General features: G+C 43.4%; 1 protein-coding gene across 1 annotated transcript in view; it reads left to right on the top strand.

Annotated features, from left to right (window-relative positions):
* Nucleotides 1-19,682, top strand: part of Acyp2 (acylphosphatase 2) — a 226,423-nt gene that overhangs the window by 11,026 nt on the left and 195,715 nt on the right. Inside the window, exons 2-3 of the mRNA XM_023703562.1 lie at nt 5,059-5,075; nt 8,984-9,093. Coding sequence (XP_023559330.1) covers nt 5,059-5,075; nt 8,984-9,093 — 127 coding nt within the window. The remainder of the gene's footprint in view (nt 1-5,058; nt 5,076-8,983; nt 9,094-19,682) is intronic.

The raw sequence follows: 19,682 nt of genomic DNA, 5'->3' as shown, positions 1-19,682 counted from the left end.
CTGAGGGCTGCTTCCTAAGAAAGTAACTAGATCACATCCTGCATTCACAAGTGACATAGGCAGGCAGATCCCAGGACGGAGAGCGTCACAGGACAGAAATCCGACTTGACATTAAGTGATGCTGACATTTGATTCATCATATGGTGTCTTTAAATATCAACACTTCTTTGTAGATTTAAAGAATATTTGCAAAGCAAATATCCTGTTTTCCACTGATCCATCTTTCCACAAACAGAGGAACAGTTGCAAGTGGTGGAGCCTCGGCTCTGGGGCCTTTCACAACCGGAGGGAGTGATAGCTGCCCCAGTTTCCTGAGCAGCGTGTGGGAGCTGCTTCCTTTCTCCTTAGCAATCGAGGTGGAAGAGGCACGGGGCGCTGCGAAAGCCCAGGGAAGCGTCTTCCTCAGCACAGGCCTTGCCCTGAGAGTGCCCTGTTCCAGCCAGCGCTGATAACTGCAGGAAATCTGTCTCCATGTTCACCTTTTCTTTTTTTATAGATGTCTTCAGTTGCACAGTATGCGTCAGAAGAGGGATCAGGGGTCTCAGAGGTGCTGGTAAATTCCAAGAGCTATGAGCTGTGAGCAGCTGATTCCTGAGGATTCCCTGCTCTGCAGAAAGTTAATGGGCTGGTCTCTGAATCCCTTGGACACAGATTCCTTCTCGGGATTTAGGGTGGGTGTTGCTTTAGAGCCCAGTAAATAGCATCCGTTGTCATTATGAGAGCTATTGGCAAGGAAGACCAAGAGCAGAGCGAGTTTTGGCGGTGTGGCGCATTCTGCAGGCAGCTGGACTTTGGGATGATCTAGACTGCAGAAAGAAACCCACGCAGCCAGGCGCAGGGAGAGCAGCTGCAGGGCGGACAGAGGGATGAGCCCGCCCCATGGCTGCCTTCTTCCCGCAGAAAGAAGAAGCGCCTGGGTGTGCCTGCATCCCCCTCTAAGCTTACCCATTAGCTGAGTCACTGCACATCCTGAGGAGGAGTCAGGGGTCAGGTAGAGGGTAGCCAGGAATGTCAAGCTAATGATGCGCCTCCTGGGGGGACAGCGAAGTTTTCTCCTCCGGAGGAAGTTGTGAAAGTTAAGGAGAGCTCAGCGCCTTGGCTCTGTGTGAATACTTGAAGGCGATCTGCACTGTGGAGTGCTCTGGGCTTGGAACAATAGAGACATGGTAAGCACAACTGAAGAGCGCTAGACCTTGTTCTCTGCATAGAGGTAGGAAGGACTACAACCCAGTTCTGTTTTCTGAATTCCATTTCTGTGTGTGTGTGTGTGTGTGTGTGTGCGCGCGCGTGCGCACGCACACGCGCCTGTGTGTGTGCACACGCCATTTAAAAAATATAGGAGCGATTCATAAACACTAAGTAAAGAGAGATCTTTAGTGTTCACGGTGCTTTGCAGCCATCACTGCTGATTCCAGAACAGCCCTGTCATCCCCAGGTCAGCACCCACTCCTGTTCCCTCAGTCCTGGCCTTGCTTCCTGCCTCAACCCAGGCATGACAGAGCTCCTGGGAAGTCAGAGCCAGGGCCGGGATCTCCTTGGTCCTTCCTTGCAGCTCGAAGCTGCCTTCTGTAATGCCCACTGTGTCCACACAGCTACTCCAAGTAGAGGAAGGGCAGGAGTGCAGTGGCCCTGGTTCAGCTGGTGCCTGGGAGGCCTTTCCTGACGCCTGGACAAGGGTTTGAGCTCATTGGCCCCCCTGGGGTAAGGAAGACTGGGAAACAGAAGGGGGCACTTTGCCTTCACCAGGGACAGCCAGAGTTCTGGTGGGAAGGCGGGTTCTGTGTGCACTGGGAACAGTATCTGCCACAGGGACTTGTGCATGAAATACATTATAAAACACATCTGTGCTGAGTTTGTATGAAGTATATGTTGAATCTTTCATAGATGATTTATCTCAGTCTGATCACTGCCTGAAGTAATGAGTTGCACTTATTTTATCTGGCTTACCAGGGCTGGGGATATAGCTCAACAGCACAAGTGCCTGCTTTAGTTTACCAAACAATATGAACTTAGATTGAAATTATATCACTTGAATTTAAGTGAACACTGCACTTTTACTGTCTTGAGATTTTAAAAAAGTAAATATGTGTGTCCTTACTATTCATAGTTAAAAATACTTTTAAATTTAGAACTTTGAAAATTTAAATCAAATGAACATACACATGAATTAAAAACAAATCAATCTATGTAGATCTTGCTTTATCTTGGTCTTAACCATCCAGCAGAAAAGTATAAAAACAAAATATAAAAAGTAAAGCCATATTAATAGGCTGAGCTGTCAAAGGCTCAAGTCAAGCTGGAAGAGGAAGCCCTTCAGCTCTACCTCTTCCGCATCTGCCTTGTGCAGAGTGTGCTGTTGGCGGGGGAGGGGGGTGAAGGACAGGAGGGCCAGTTGAGGGGGTTCTTGCAGTATATTAGTCGAATGATTATGGAAGCTTTAGTTGTAAAAGCATTCTACCCATTCTAGAAAAGGAGCAGATCGACTTTTTCAGTAAGTCATCAGTGAAATTTGGGGATGATAAATACTTTTGAACATGAGAGAATTCTTGATTTTGAATATGTAACCATGTGGCATGTAACTGTCCCCCAGTCCCAACCTTGGGTCTTCACACAGCTCTTCCGCCTGGAATGCTATTACCTTAGCACTCTAATTTCTGCTCATGACTGAAGTCTCAACTCTAAGGTCTACTTTTCGTCAAACACATCCTTTGCATTTAGAATTAGACATTTCTTTTGTAGTGATGGAATCAAACTAAAGCCTCATACAGGTTAGGCAAACATTCTCCACTGAGCGCTCTCCTAAGCCCTTAAAGATATGTCTTGAAAATATCTGAGCTTTGTAATTCTTAGATTATATTGTGTGAACAGAGAATCTCCATCAGTAGATTGTAGATACCTTCCTTACCCCTGTGACCTGCAGTTAGTGCCCTACGTGTGTTCAGCACCTGTTATAAAAATTGCTTAAGCTCATTCACTTTAAGCCTGAGGCCCTTCTTGCCCTCAGTGGATAGATAGCTGAGGGCTCCTGGGATTCCTAAGTGTTGTTCTTCACTGGGCATGAGGTGAGGTGTCACCTCCCCTCCCTGAGTGCTAGTGGCCCAAGGGTGTGGGGAGCGTGTAAGTGCCAGGCAGTGTAAGAAGCTCCAACAGCAGGCTCGGGTAGGTGCAGGAGAGAAGGGCTTGCCTCTGCAGCACCCCTGGTTTCTTTCGGGTAGCACTGCTGACTTGTAAATAGGTGAGGCAACGTTGATATGCAAGCGCATGGTTTGCTACCACAGTCACCTTAGCCATGTCTGTGGGAAGTGCGTCAGACAGCCAGGTGCTCGCTACTTCATGCTTTTAGTTTGCCTCTTTGTGATGCAACTTTTGGCGAAGCTGGGAATTGACTGTGGAACCTCCCGCATGTTAGGCATGCTCTACCTCTGAGCCATGAGCCACAGCCCTAGTCTATGATGCAAACTCTAGCCTGAAATAACCCTTTTCAGATCTCACCTACGTTTTCCTTCAAGGTAGAGCCAGCCACTGATTCTAAACTTCAGTGGGTTTAAGAATCACTGGGAGAGCATGTAAACAGACTTACAGCCTCTACCCATGGAATTTCCACTTCTGGAGGTTGAGGAGCGGTCAGGGAATTTGAGCTTGAGAAAGAGCCCTTAGCTGCTGCGGTTAACGCACCACTCTAGGAGGGAGAGACCATGTGTTTCCAAGGTTTTCTGGCTTTGGCTAATGTCGTTCTCTTTTCATAATGTTAACGTGTGGGGTTGTTAGCTGTTGAGAAACTCAAGAATGTGTGCAACACACACTTGACCGCAACTCAATCTACTTTCTTGGTCAGGGTCTTACTGTGTTCTGGGACCCCTTTACTCGTATGATAAAAAGACTTCCCACTGTTGTCTGCATAGTTCTGCCTATTTTCTCACCTATTTTGTTTCTTCTACATGGTTTACGTGGCCTGAAGTTTCTTGAGTCTTCTACTGATTCTCTTTGTATCTACTAATATTGTTTCCTTCATCTGTAGCAGATTGCCTTTTTTTTTTTTTTTGGTATTTTAGGGAAAGGTTTGCAGGGTGTTCAGGGTCTCACTACTAGATCGGACTCATAGTGATCAACCTGTTTACAGCCTTCCAAGAGCTGGGATTACAGGCCTGTGTCGCCACACCCTGTCTCTATTGCTTTCTCAGCGTACCCTGGGGGCGGGGCCGACACGGTAGGTCCAGGGATTAAACCCCGGCTGGCCGCTGGGCCTGCTTGCAGGTGCTTCAGGCCGCTGAGCTATTTGGCCGGCCCTCAGATTGCCTCTCTGATTCACTAAAGATCAGCACTTTGCACTCATCATCCCTCCACATTTGCACGTATCTTTAGAAATGTCCTTACAGACCTATAAAAACCCCAGCTGGGACACTGTCCTGTCTGTATGGCTTGATTGCTCTCTTTCTTCACCTTCATCTGACAGTACAGTATAATGCCACCAGGAAACATTACGAATCTGCTTGCAAAGCTGTAAGGCTCTCTAAGCGACTGATCTTCCCCATCCCCTTACCAGGGTCAGCTGCTGGGCATGGACGCTGCTAGGCATGGACGTGGTGTCTTTTGGCCTTTTCAGAGGCGGCTTGAGCTATGTCCTGTGACTTCCCAATTAATTTTTCACTTTTTCAACCCAGGCATGATTTGTATTCTGTAGCCACCACCATAGTTGAGATAGAGAACAGCCACATCCTCCCCCAAAGCTCCCTCATGCTCTTTTTCTGGAACTTTCTCTTCTCCCAGGCTCTGACAACTACCAGTCTTTTTTTTTTTTTTTTTTTGTGGAACTGGGTATTGAACTTACCTTGCGCTTGCCAGAGAAGCGCTTATTCCACTGAGCCATCTCCGTGGCCCCAAATAATCTATTTTAAAAGAAAATAATTTGAAGAACACCCTTTGAGTTCATTTAGGTAGTGAAGATTTTGTTCATTTCATTTAATAACTCTTTAGTAAGCACATGAGAGTTGAGAGTGGAAATATATAGGTTTTTAAAAAGATAAACTGACGTTTCTTTTTCTCCTTTTTCTCATGCAGGTGTTTGCTTCAGAATGGTAAGTCTTTAGAATCTGTTTACTTCTTCTTGGCATTTTCTAACCGTAAGATAAGCAATTTGCTGCATAGTGGTACTTTACTACTTATTTTCTGTCTTTAAATATATTTATATGACGTTTTTCAAATTACTGATTGCAATTTTAATTTCAGCTACCTTTAAAAAATAGCCTCCTAAACACACTACTGCCTTCCTAGTTTTGAGTTTACATATATTGGAGACAGGGTCTTCAGGGGACTGGGAGTCCAGGCATGTGCTCCTATGCCCCACAGTTTCCCAAAATACCTCTGGGTCGTTCAGGTTAGGCACTTTGATGCAGTCGTATTACAGAAAGCATGGGACCACCCACACGTCCTGCGTGGAGAAAGCCTTCTGCAAGGGAGTACCTTTGGGCTGCAATGTTAGTGTTCTACATGGAAGTTGCTCCCTGACTTAGTGATTCAAGTTCCTTCTTTCATTTAAATTTTTTTTTCATTGTTTATCTTAACTTTTTATTTTTAAAAGCACTCTTTCACACTTTTTAAACACTTTTTAAAGATTAATTCTAGCTTATTGTTTCACCTCCTGTCTCACCTGAGGACCAGCAGAGTAGCTGTCTGGGTCCTGAGCTCTGGAGAGCTCCAACATGTTCTCACCAAAAAGTACATTCTGAGGTAGTGGTGTCCCACCTCCACAGCTCAGAGGGCCTCCTCTTTCTTTATTATCTTGACTTATTTCCAGGGGGCCGGGGAGATGGCTCAGCAGAATAAGCGCTTCCCTGGCAAGCTCAAGGGCCTGAGTTCAATCCCCGGTTCCACCAAAGGAAAAAAAAAAAAAAAGATGACTTATTTCCAGAGCCAACTCTGTGTCTGTCGTAGCTGTACCTGTTCTGGTTTGTGCTACCTCCTTCGATAGGAATGTCAAGCGGCAGTGATCCTGGCCACTCTGGCCTTCAAGCACAGGCTGTGTTCTTTTTCTTTTTTCTTTTTTCTTTCTTTCTTTTTTTTTTTTTTGCATTTTAGGGAAGGGTCTACAAGGTGTTCAGGGTCTCACTACTAGATCGGACTCATAGTGATCCACCTGTTTACAGCCTCCCAAGAGCTGGGATTGCAGGCATGCACCACCACGTCCAGTCTCAGTTGCTGTCTCAGTGCGCCTCAGGGGCAGGGTTGGTACAGCAGGCCCTCTTTTTCATTTTTTGATAATGTTGACTAAATTTTTTTTTTCCAGTACCAGGGATTGAACTCTGGACTTTGCGCTTGCCAGGCAGGTGCTTAGGCCGCTGAGCTTATATCCCCAGCTAGTGTTGACTCAACTTAATGGTGCAGAAATAGAGTGAAGCGCTCAGACACTGAGAAATCGCCACAGGGCAAGTTTACATGTACTGAAGAACCCGTTGCACCCTACAGTGAGGCAGAAAGTGTAGAAGGGCGGCCGCAGGCTCCCTTTCTCTTAAGGGTGAGAAGCAGCTGACCTTACAGGTTGGGTTGAAGGTTTGCAGTCCATCCCCACGGGCTAGTCCAGGTGGCGTGAGGTGACAGCGGGGTTGCTAAAGGAACACAGGAAATGGAACATCCCAGGCAAGGTGTTCTGTGTCCCAGCCTGCGTCTCTTGTGCCAGTAACAGCCTCAGCCCTGGTGCATGCGAAGGAGAGGGGCAGCCCAGGGAGAAACGCAGTGTGAGGCTGCGGGGCTCCTGCAGATGCCCTAGATAGAAAGGACAGGTCTGTGGCTCTCACAGCAGTGCTGCGGCCACACTAGGGTGGTGCCCCACGGAGTCACGTTCTGGCCCTTTTTAATTCTTTGGTTTTTAAATTTTGAAACAGGGTCTCACTAAATTGATCAGGTTGACCTTGAATTTATGGTCCTCCTGCTTTGGCCTTCTGAGTAGCTGGGAATACAGGCATGTGCCACCATGCCCGGAAAAGAAGGTGTTTTTAAAAAGCTCTGGTGGACTGAATCCACAAAGTTTTAGTATGGTATGGTTATAATACTTCAAAATAAAAATGCTGCTTATTTTTTCATTTTCTGGAAGAAAGCTCAATTTGAAACGGAAAAAGAAATTTTAAAAGGAGCAAGACATATATGTGTATGAAGACCTTACATCAGTGTGTTACCTATCACAAGCATACACTATTAGAATTTTTAAAGATTCTGAAAAAGGATAAATTTGAGGTTTTTATTGGTAAATGGATGCAACTAGAGAGCATACTCTTAAATAAAATCAATCAGACCCACACATGCAAACATCATATTGTTGGGATAGGGAGATAGCTCGGCGGTCTAAGTGCCTGCCAAGCAAGCGCAAGGACCTGAGTTCGATCCCTAGTACCGTATGCTGCACTGCCTTCAGGACTGCAGGTGGGCCAAGCTTGCCATCCAGACTGGGCATTGTGGCACATGCCTGTAATCCCAGCGCTGTGGAGGCCGAGACAGGGAGATCATTACAAGTCTAAGCTATATAGTGAGACCCTGTACCAAATAAGTAAGTATAAGATTAAAAACAACAACAACAATCCTATTGTCTCCCTAGTATCAGAACCTGAAAGAGTAAATAAAATCTGAAGAGTAGAGTAGAGGCTATCCAAAGGGAATGAACCTGCAAGGACTCACTGAGGAGAAAGGCAGGAGGGGAGGTTGGGGAGGAGATACGTCTGTGTGCGGAAGCAGGTGGCTTGGGTGGTTGTGCTGCGGGCTTCTGCTGGTCTACGGAAAGGAGCAGTTAATGCTGAATTCTTTTTTTTTTTTTTTTTTTTTGTCTTTTTAATTTTTTCCCCTCTTTTTCTCTTCTCACTTTTTATAACTTTTTTTCTTCCAGTTTTGCATGCGTGTATCTGGTAATGTGAACAGCTAAGCTGAAGACCGTACCGTGCAATACAAGAAATACTGTCCAATTCTTATGGTTCCTTTTAGCGAAACTGTAGCATTTCTAATATTTTATTACTGTTTTGCATTCTCTTTGATTTCTTTTTAAAGAGTGCTGGGAGAGACAGATTTACCCTGAAGAATTATAGCATTTGTGCCCCCGACACTTCAGAAGGCTGGAAGTCCAAACCAGGGCCTTATACTGAGCTTGTTTTGAGCTACACCACCCGCTTTAGTTACACCAGTTTTTTGACAAGTTTAGAGCCAACAAGAAAAATAAGAATCTTTTAACCTAATGCAAAGTCAGCACATCTAGGCTAGTGCTTTTTTTTTTCCCATGTATTTAGTACAGGGTCCACAGGGTCTTACTATACAGATCAGACTCATAGTAATCCTCCTGTTTCCAGCCTCCCAGTGCTGGGATTACAGCATGCACCACCGCATCCAGTCTAGGTGTGTCTCACTGCATCCTGGGGGCAGGGCTGGCAAGGCGCACCAGGGACTGAGCCCTGGTCCCTGGGCCTTCCTAAGCAGGTGCTTTAGTCTGCTGAGCTATCTGGCCAGCCCTGGCTGGTGTTTTTTCCAAGTTTAATTTTCTTATTAAAATTATTTTTCCTCAGTTTTGTTAGAAATTTTGAAATGTTTTAGATTTTTTTTTTCTGCCTATGAATACTTTATGTCGATCATAGTGATTGAGACTTGACTTGATGATCATTTGGAATTCAGATCAACAATAATTTGGTGTGAACAGCTGTAAGGGCAGCGTAGCCGGATTTTGTGGACTCCACAACACCACCACAGAAATTGATTCAAATTAAACCCTGTACTTCTAGGGTTTTGGTGTAGGCCCCCACTATGTGTTTATTTATTGAAAGGAGACATTAATAAAACATACTAGGTAAGTGCAAGCTCTTATAAACAGAGGTGTTGCTGCAGGTGAGCTACACAAATTTGGCATAATAGAATGAGTGAGCAGGTTAGCAGTTTTTGAATGTTAGATCAGGCATGTGGTGAGTTCAGTTTATGGGTGACGGACTTCTTCTCTTGTGTTTTCTCTGGGAACCAGTACACGGAAGGGGAAGCTAAGAAAATAGGAGTCGTTGGCTGGGTGAAGAACACCAGCAGAGGCACCGTGACAGGCCAGGTGCAAGGCCCGGAAGAGAAGGTGGAGGCCATGTGAGTAGGCGATGCTGGCTGCGCATGGCATTTCTGCAGCTCTTTTAATGTTTCCTTGGATGTTAACAATGGTGCTCCTGGGCCAAATTCAGCTTATAGATCAAAACTGAGCATGTATTTTTAGGCAAGCTAGTAAAGAAAGCCACAATTAAGGCTTGAATTTCACTGTACTGGAGGAATGGCTTTCTGCCGTGGGTACGTCTCAGAAAAGTGCTATCGCATCCCTCCCTGGTCTGTTTGAATTTGTCTTCTAAGTCCCTCCAATGCAGGAATTGGTGAGGACCCAAGGATTTCTCATTTGAAGTTGGGACAGAGGCATTGTGTCTAAGGATGGTTCCTGAAGTTCTTAAAGTAAACTTCAAGGCAAAAGATTGCGGCCTCCTCCTCCTCTTGCTCCTCCTGCTCCTCCTTTTTTGAGACAGAGTTTGCTATGCAGTTCAGTCTACCCTTGAACTCACTTTGTAGTTCAGGCTGGCCTTAAACTTGTAGCCATCCTCCTGCCTCAGCTTCCCAAGTGTGGAACTGCAGGCATGCACTACCACGCCTACCTGCAGTATCTTTTTAACTTGTATTAGAGCCTTTTTCTTTTTTTGAGACAGGCTTCACTTTGTAGTTCAGGCTGGCTTTGAACTCACCATGTAGCTCAGGCTGGCCTCCAATTCATGGTGACCCTCTTACCTCAGCCTCCCAGGTGGTAGAGTTGCAGTCGTGCACTGCTCGCCTCCACACCTGGCTGTAAGTACCTCATTTTTTTAAATTGTAATTTTAGTTTTGCTGTCAATGAAGGTATATTTAGTAAGCTGTATGGCTGTCATAATGAGTCCTTGCAATCCTCAATGAAAAAGTGTTCAGTAATATGAAGAATAATGCTCTGTGTATAGATGTCATTGTTTTCAGCCTCATAATTTTTGTTACTCTCTGGAGTCTTTTAATAATAAAAATAGCTGAAATTGGTTGAGCTCTCACAACATATTGGAGAATATGCCAAGCACTTTACATGAATTATGTGGTTTCATCTTTACAGTAGATCCTGTGAGGTAGGTACTAAATAATTTCCAGTTTATTTGATTTTATTGTTCATAGATTATCTTTGTTTTCATTGCTTAATATTTTCAAGTTTCAAGTAGTACTTGTTACTTATTACTATTATTGTGAGAGAAGTAATGAACCACTGCGAACTGTAAGGCAGAGTGAGTACTTGCCTCTTTTATGTCCTTCCTCTTTATGCAATTTGTAATAATGGGTTGGACAACAGCTTTCACTTTTACTAGAAAATGTGCTTAAGTGTACATTTATAATTAAGGTTGGAAGTTGTTACCAAAGTGGAAAACTTTATGCATATTTTTCTGTAACTTGTGTTTTGCTTTATGGACATTCCAACACTTAGTAAATACATGTTACCAACCTCTTATTTTTTCTAATTTATTGCTCTTGCCTTTATGTATTAAAGCACATCCCATTGTGATAAGTAGGATAGTTTTCTAACGTGTGGGTTGTCAGCTAACAGAAAGCTGTGTTTCAGTGGGGTTGTCACAGATGCACAGCTGGTTGAGAGACTGTACAGAGCTGATGGCTCAGCGGACGGGAGATGCCCAGCAGTTGTGCAGTGGGCCGAGCACGGGTGCTCAGTGGGGAGGAAGCTCATGCCCTTACCTCTCATTGTGGCGGGGCTTGATCAAGCTGCTTAGCATACATGGAACCATTTGTTCTCCTTTCTTCTTTTATTTGTTCTGCATTTGGTGCAGGGTCTCATGATGCAGCTCAGACATAGGGATCCTCCTGTTTTCAGACTCCCCAGCGCTGGGATGACAGGCGTGCACCACCATGCCCAGACTTGGTAGTTGGCTCAGCATCCCTGGGGGTAGGGCTGGCATGGTATGTGGTGCTGGGGATCAAGCCCTGGTCCCTGCACTTGCCTAAGCAGTGCTTAGTCTGCTGAGCTGTCTTGCCGGCCCTCTTCTTTCTTCTTTTTAACCCCATTTTCACACCCCTCTCCCTGCTGCAGGTTGTGTGGTGCAGCAAGCTGGCCAGTGGGTGCCCTCCACGCAGGTCTTCACAGCCTCCCAGTCACACGTAGGCACCCAGACTGTCCTTTCAGGGTTTTGGTGGAGGCAGATGGTTAGCTTGGACTCGTTCTATTTAATAGCTGTTTAATACGGCACAGTATAGGAGTATTATTTATGATCTTATTACTGGGAACTCATGTTTTGTTTCTTATTTTTCACAGTGCAAGCAGTGCTGCAGTGAACATTTTATTGGTGGTTTTATTTTTGTGGGATTGGTTCCCAGGAGTATGGTTTGTTTGTTGTGTGTTTTTCATGTAAAACCATTTGTCTGACTGCTCTCCGAAACAGCGGTAAACAGCTCATGTTGTTGCCCTTCATCCTGTTGGCGTGGGCTTCATGGTGCTCGATTTTTCTTTTCATCTGATTGGCGGTAGAGCAGTCCTCAGCTCACTGCACTTGGTGCTGCTCCCAGGCTCAGCCATCAGAGCATGCTCGAGGCTGCGGCTCAGTGGCCCTTCCCGTCTGTCACGCCCTTTCACCTTCTGTGCCAGGACCGAGGGCTCTTTTAGTATTCCCCAGTTAGCTGTGATTTCGCTTGAAAATGTTTCTCCAAGCCTAGCATTAGCCTGTTAATATTTATGATAGCTTTTACAATGTAAATGGTCTTTAATTATTGTAAACTTCAATATGGCTGTCTTTTCTTTCTGGTTAAGGAACACTATTGTCTCTTAGGTTTTCTTCCAGCTTTTGATGGTTTATTTATTACATTTAATCATTTATTCCATCTAAAATTTGTTTTTAATATGAGATAGGGAACTATTTTCTGCCAGATGGACAGCCAGTTGGGCCAGCACCATTTATTAAATAACCACTTTTTTCCTCATTGAATATAAATAGATTTTTGTCTGTAAATTACAGGAAATTATAAAATTTCATATAAGCTGGATTTTAATTCTGGATTCTGTCCTACACCATGATCAGTTTATCGATTCTGATACTCATTGCCCATATAGATTTAATTGCAGTGTCTTTATAGCATATTTCCTCTTCCTATTCTTTTTTAGAATCTGCTTTCGTAGGTGTTTTTTCTCTAATGCTTAAGATACCTTCATCCGTTAACTGAAATTCTGTTACATTTATTTATTTTATGGAATTGCTTTTCATTATTTATGTGTGAATGATTACAAATAGTTGCTTCATATATACAAATTAGATCACATTTATTAATTGATTTTACATTGTATCATTCATGCTTTCTGTATTCTTTTTTCACTTTTTATAGTTGATAATACAGATCACTGCATTGCATTTTGGTAGCTTCCTACATTTATGTAGTATACTTCATTTTCGTCCTGTCTATCTCTGCCCCCTTGTTTCACACTTTTTGGGCTTTTAGTGTATGAAATGTATTTTGCTCATGTTTATGACCTGCCCTTAGACACCTTTCTCTCTCTTTTCCACTAATAGTCCCTCTCCTGCTTTCTGGATTCCACATGTTAGGGAGAGCACACATCGTTGGTCTTTCTGAGTCTCACTTATTTTGCTTAACATGCTGGTCTCTAAATTCACCCATTTTCTTGCAGATGACAGAAATTTGTTCTTCTTTGAGGCCAAGTAGTGCTCCACTGGTACATAGATAGCGTTTCCATTCCTTCGTGGATGGGCGTCTAGGTCTTGGGAATGGTGCCACAGTGAGTTTGGAAACGCAGGTATGCCAGCTTTACTTGCTTCAGGTACAGAGGAAAGGTATGACTGGATCAAATGGCGGCTCTAGTGTTAGCTTTTCTGGGGAAACTCCATGCTGATTTCCATTCCTGCGAGTGGTGTACCAGGATTCCTCCTTCCCTCAATCCCCGAATCCTCACTAGCATTTATTGTTTTTTATGTTCTTGAAGATTACCGTTTTGGCTGGATAAGATGAAATCGCAGAGTAGTTTTGATCTGTTTTTCCATAATGGCTAAAGATGGTGAATATTTTTTCATATACTTATTGGCTATTTGTAGTCCTTCTTTAGGAAGTGTCTAATTAATTCATTTACCCATTTATTGTTCAGGCTATTTGAGATTTGGTATTAAGATTTGAGTTCTTTATGCATTCTCCACATTAATCCTATGTTAGAGTAGCTGGTAAAGAGTTTCTCTCATTCAGCAGACTGTCTCTTCATTTAGTTGTTTCCATTGCTGTGTAGAAACTTGAAAGTTGGACGCAATCCTGTTTATTGATTCTTGCTTTTGTTTCCTGTGCTATCGGAAACTCAGGCAGACAGTCTTTGCCTGTGCCTATGGCTTCCAGCATTTTTCACCTCTTTCCCAGCAGTTTCCAAGTTTCAGGTGCTACGCTTAGCTCTTTGATCCATTTGGAATGGCTTTTTCGTGGGTGGAAGGCAGGTACCTGGCTTCAGTTGTGCACAGGCACGTACCCAGTTTTTGCAGCACTGTTTGGTGAAGAGGCTGCCTTTTCTCCAGTGTGTGATTTTGGCTTCTTTGCCCAGGATCAGATGGTTGAAGCTGTAGGGGTTGTTCTGTGCCCCCTACTCCCTTCCACTGGTCTACATACGTGTTTTTGTGCTAGTACCGTGCTGTGCTGGTTACTATGGCTGTGCAGTACAATTTGAAATTTGGTGTTGCGACGCTGCCAGTCTTGTTCTTTTGACTTAGGACTGAATTAGCTGTCCTGGGTCTTTAATACTTCATACGAATTTCAGGATTTTGTTGTTGTTATTGCCACTGTTCTGTGAACAGTATTATTGCTACTTGGTGGAGATTGCATTGAGTGTGCAGATCACTTTTGGTCATGTGGTCATTTGACAGTGTTGGTTTTGCTGATCTGTGAACATGCTAGGTCTTCTGATCTTCTGATTTCTCCTTTAATTTCTTTGTTCAGTGCTCTGAAATTTTCACTGTAAAGGTCTTTCACCTCTTTGGCTAAATTGATCTCTAAGATTTATCTTTTTGAAGCTATTATGAATGAAATCATTTTCCTAATTGCTTTCTCAGCTAGTCCACTATTGGTGTATAATAAAGCTGCTGATTTTTAATGTTTATTTTATATTTTGCTCTGTTGTGAATTTATTTACCTGGCCCAAAAGTGTTTTGGTAGTCATTAGGGCCTTTTAAGTATATAACCATATTATCTACAAACAGGGAAATTGGACTTCCTTTCCTATTTGCACTCTTTTTACTTTTTGTTGCCTAATTGCTATCTATCTATCTATCTATCTATCTATCTATCTATCTATCTATCTGTCGTCTTTTTGAGACAGGGACTTGCCATGCATTTCAAGCTAGCTCACTTTGTAGCTCAGGCTGGTCCCAAATTTGCAAGGATCCTTCCTGCCTCAGCCTCCTGAGTGCTGGGATTACAGGCATGCACTGCCACACCCAGCTTGCTCTAGATATATTTATTTTTAGAATTTCCCTGATTGGTTTGCAGATATATTTTTAAAATAAGCTTTATTTTTAAGAGGGTTTTAAATTTCTAGAAAAGTTTTAAAGATAACAAGACATTTTAATGATACATCTTCCCTATAAGAATATAGATGTCGGGGCTGTTGAGATGGCTCAGTGGTCTAAAGCACCTACTTGGAACAAGCTTGGCAAAGCACAGGGACCACGGTTCGATCCCCCAGCACCACATGCCTGCCAGCCCCGCCCCCTGGTGGGCTGAGCTGGCCACACACACACACACACACACACACACACAAATAAATAAATAAAATTTAAAAAAAAGAATATAGATGTCTTTCCATTCATTTAATTTCAAAATTCATTCTTAAATGTGATTTTATGTTTTTTTCATATAAATTTTGTATTTTTTTATACCAAATGTACTCTTTTATATTTTACTGACATTTTCATTATTCTGTATGGGATATTTTTCTCATTTCTGTTTCTAGCTCTTCATGATTCACATATGAAAAACCTAGCAACTTTTGTGTGTGTACCTTATATCGCAGTGTTACCTTATCAAATATTATTATTAATTTTACCAGTTTCTTGTTGTTTTTTGAGACAGGGTCTTGCTGAGCAGTTTAAGCTGGCCTTGAACTCTTTGTGTAGCCAAGGCTGGCCTTAAACTCCAAACAACCCTCCTGCCTCAACCTCCCTAGTGCTGGGATTACAGGCATTCGCCACCACACCCAGCTCTGCTGTTTTTTTTTTTAAATAATGGTTTACTGCAGTTTCTAAATATACAATTATGGAATTAGCAAAATAATATATCTATTTTCCTGTGTTTATTTCATTTTTATTGATGATTAAAGCAAAGAGTAATAGTAGTGCCAAAAGTTTTAATCAATACCTTTATGAGTTCTTTAAAGTATTTTTTAAACACACACATAAAATACATCTTATAATTGCACAGGTTAATGAAATTACACAGGCTAATAAAATTCCACAGGTTAATCAATTATAATAAAGCGTATTACAAGCCTTGCCATCTGGTAGACAAGTTATTTCGGTGCACCCTTTGGGATTATCGTGAGTGTTCGAGTACCTTTGCATTACCATTCAAGTTTTAGCTCAAGCTATCAAGTTCCAAAAAGCAACCTGTTAGAATTTTGCTGAAATTGCATTGAATATATAGATAAATTTGTGAAGAATTTATGTCCTAAGTGCCATGAATAGTTGATTTATTTGTTCTGTTTCTGTCAGTGCTGTGATTATCTGCATGTAGGTCTTACAGATCCCTCCCGCCAGGTATCTGACGGCTTTGCTGTGTTATAAATGCTAGTTAAATTATTTCGCTAATTGGTCATATAAGGAAATCCAATTGGATTTTACCTGTTACACTATTTCCAACAGCTTTGCGAGATGCACCTATTGATGCTAGTGGTAAATTGATTTCTTAAGTTTTCTATGTACGTGATCCTGTATACAGTATCCTTGGAGAAAAGCGAGTACTTTATTTCTCCTTTTTCCAATAATGTCACTTTTTATTTCTTTCTCCTGACGGAGTAAACTGATTGGGTTTTCAGGTACAACACTGAAGGCGTCTTTGCTGTTCTCGTGCTGTGTATCTCACAGTGTTTCCTTGAGGGACTTTTAGCGTAAAATGAACTGAGAGCGCAGCACAGTGACATCCCCGGGCCCGTTACCGAGCTTCGGTGCCAGTCGCTTTCTGACGTCTTTGTTTCATGTATTCCTTCCACTTTTCTTTTTGTTATTGTTAGAATGTTTAAAGCAAACTTTCAGCATCATTTTATTCAGGTGTAAACCCAGAGACTCATAGCAATCTGCCAATATTTGACAGAATTTTAACCTACCAAACGGCAATCTTATGTTGTTTGATCTAAAATCTTACTGCGTCTCGCCGACAGAAAGCCGGCATGTCTGTCAGGAGCGTGCCTAGCCCCGCAGCAGATCTAGCTTCAGATGCCAAAGTGCATTCCCTAGCTGCCAGGCCAGCCCTCCCTGCGGGCTGCCGTCTGGTCTGGCTCGAGGCTCCTGCGCCATGCTCTGGAGCTTTCTTGGCCCTCCTCTGGGGGCAGGCTCCCGGTTGCCTTCATCTTGTGTTTGCACCTCCTGTGGTTTATTGCCTTGTTTTGCAGAAGGATAAGGGAAAGGATAAATTTGACTCAAAAAATGCGCATCATTGTGTGCCTTCTTTTGTCCTCGGGCTTGGCTAGTTGAGTTTTGAAATTGTCTGGCAGAGGTGATCTCCTGCTCAGAAGCCTGAAGGCACAGCTGCTGAGTGGCTTGGCGCCATTCGGATGCAGAGGCCTGGGGACCGCAGCGTTTATCCTTGCAGAAAGCTGCTGTGTGCTGGGCTGTCCCTCTTGTTCTGCATTTTCACAGTCATCTGCCTTCATGATGTTTTAATTTCACTATAAATGCTAGCCTCTTGGAGGAAAATGTGTAGATGTACCCATTTATTTGGCATGTGATACTTGTATGTATTTTTGGAGTACAATGTGACATTTCAGAATATATATATATATGTTTAATAAGGTCAGGGTAATTGGTAAATCCATGACATAAACATCCTTTCTAGTAGCTATTTTGAGGTGTGCAATTAGTTGTTACAAGTGTAGCCAGACAGCGCTATAAATACCAGAAGCGATTCCTCCCACCCCGCTGTACACAGTAACCACGCTCTCTCCAGCCCCATGCCTCACGCTTCCCCCAGCTTGCGCAGCGGTAGGGTCTGCGTTCTAGATTCTGTATATAGATGAGATCATATCTCTTGTACTTGTTTCATTGGACATAATTTTCTCTAGACCCACTCACATGCCCTAAATGACGGGATGCCATTTCTCTTCATTGCTGAGTGGTTCGCTGTGGTCTATGTGTGCCGTGTTCTTTATCCATTCGTCAGTTGGTGGACGCTGTGTTACTCATACTCCGCTGGCTGTTGCGAGGAGTGCTGCACTGAGCCAGGGAAGGCAGCTGCCTCTTCGGGGGCAGGCTTTCACTCCCTTTGCAAAAGCTGCGCAGTGAGGTTTGGTGGTCTCTGTGAGTTTTGTCTTTGAGGAGCCTCTGTACTGTCTTCCCTAGTGTCTGCCCTAATTTACATTCCTAACAGTGTGTGGGAGTTTTCTTTCTTGAGAAAATGGTTTTTCTTTGACAGTTTCCTTTCTCCTCTCCTTGTGGCTCTCCTCTTTGGTGTTTCTTTGTGGACCTAATCTAATTTTCAACTTTTGTGCCTAGTTTTTATTTTTATTTTTTATTTATTTATTTTTTTTAAAGAAAACTGGTTTAATCTAAAGACTTAAGATAAAGATTCCAATTTTACTAGAAATAGTTTTATCACAGAAATTATTAGCATATAAACTTTCTTTGGAATTGTCAGTATATCAAATGCAGGGGCAGAAATTAAATACACGTTACTGTCATCATTTGATATTATAATAATACACAGTATTTCCTGATGATAATCTCTCATATTATGAGAGATTTTGGTTTTTGTTTATGTACTTTTTGGTACGAGAGATCAAACTCAGGACCTTGCGTTTACCAGGCAGGTGCTTATACTGCTGAGCTATCTCTCCCTGTGCCTAGTTTTTAAACCTTAGTGTGTAGAAGATTGCCTCAGTCTGGTTTCCCAGGCTTTCTGTTATTTTTGTTTGCTGTTGCTGCTATGTACGAATTATTTCTATTCCACAGGTTCTTATTTTAAAAAAAATCTCTGAGGAGATTACATGTATTTTTCTTTTGAATGTTCTGCTTTTTGCATGATTTCTTCTTCTCAGTTTCTTTACTTTTCCCACTCCTCGCCTTGCCTTTTATTCTTTTTGCTTTTCTTGATCATTTTGTGTATTTTCGGTAACTTTGTCACAAATAAAAACAGCCAGTTAGGAATAGGGAACCTTTAAGGAAAGTTTCCAGTGACTAGTGTCAGAGCTGTGAATGCGCACAATGGTGGGGAGCTGGCCTTTGCGTTAGGAGCCTAAGGGGGTGAGAGCCACAGGTGTGTCCCCGCAGGCCTGGTGGCTCCCGACCCCGCCTCTCCCGTGGGTCTCACCGCAGAGCTGATTTGCTTCTCAGTTTTTGAAAGCACTTACCTGGGCCTTGCTTTGCGTGGCTGTGTAGTAATTGCTGTAGTAATTGCTCCTCCCCTGTTGTGGTTCCAAAAGTTTGTTGGAATCTCTTATGACTATAGTTTTCTATAGGCTAAGCCTATTTTTACCTTAAAGTTAATAGATGATAAGACTTAAAGTGCCACATGCCATGGCAGCCCTGTACCACTGAGTCCGGGTATGGTGGCGCACCCCTGTAATCCCAACGCTGGGGACGCTGAAAACAGGAGGATCTCTAGGAGTCCTGGGCAAAGCAAGGGTTCATTTTCCTCAGTGTTGGGAAATCCGCAAGTTCGGGGTAACAGCCTTTTCTCTCAGTGGCGTCACGTCCCGCATTTCTGTGATTGTCTTGCTCTTTTCCTCATTGTCGAAAAGGGAAATATGCACCTGCACCCGATACCTGCAATTAAGACAGGAAAGGGCGAGGGCTGCGTTGCTTGCCGTGGCCCACCCGGAGAGGCCCTGACTTGTGTCTCACTTCATCCGGGGTCCTGTGGTTACTCCTTGCTGTGCTGACAAAGGGGTTGGAGACGAGTTGGACCTACTGACAGCCACAAAGTTGCCGCTTCCTGGGCCAGGAGAAAGGGCAGAGGAATGCGCGAGCGGCTAGTGGGCAGTGAACAGTGTTCTGTTGTGCCTTCCAATGTTGAGGCTTTTATTTTCATGGGTGTTTGAGTAAAAGAACATACACATGGCATGTGTGATTGGACTATGAAAATTAAGTGACAGATTTCTGTGAAGCACTTAGGACAGTGCCTGGTGCTAAGTCCGTAATCCACGAGAAGGCATTACCGTGTCGTGTGGCCCGTGGCGCTCTGCTCTGTGCATGGTTAGACACAGCTGGATTGGCTGGGTGGAAGTGCCGCCATTCCTCACTACGTGGGCTGTCCTCACAGAACTGGGCTCTAGAGACAGGTGGCTAGTGTCTGAAGCCACACACACGAATAGAATTGATAGAATTGCCCAGGGAGAGCCTGTACAAGGGCAAGCGGGAGGAAGACCGTGCAGAATGGAAATTAAGTTTAACTAACATTGCAAGTTTAATGCGATTACAAGTAAACATATT

The sequence above is a fragment of the Octodon degus genome, unplaced genomic scaffold, assembly GCF_000260255.1.
Source record: "Octodon degus isolate 3935 unplaced genomic scaffold, OctDeg1.0 scaffold00174, whole genome shotgun sequence".
NCBI lineage: Eukaryota > Metazoa > Chordata > Mammalia > Rodentia > Octodontidae > Octodon > Octodon degus.
This window is presented reverse-complemented; position numbering and strand designations above follow the sequence as displayed.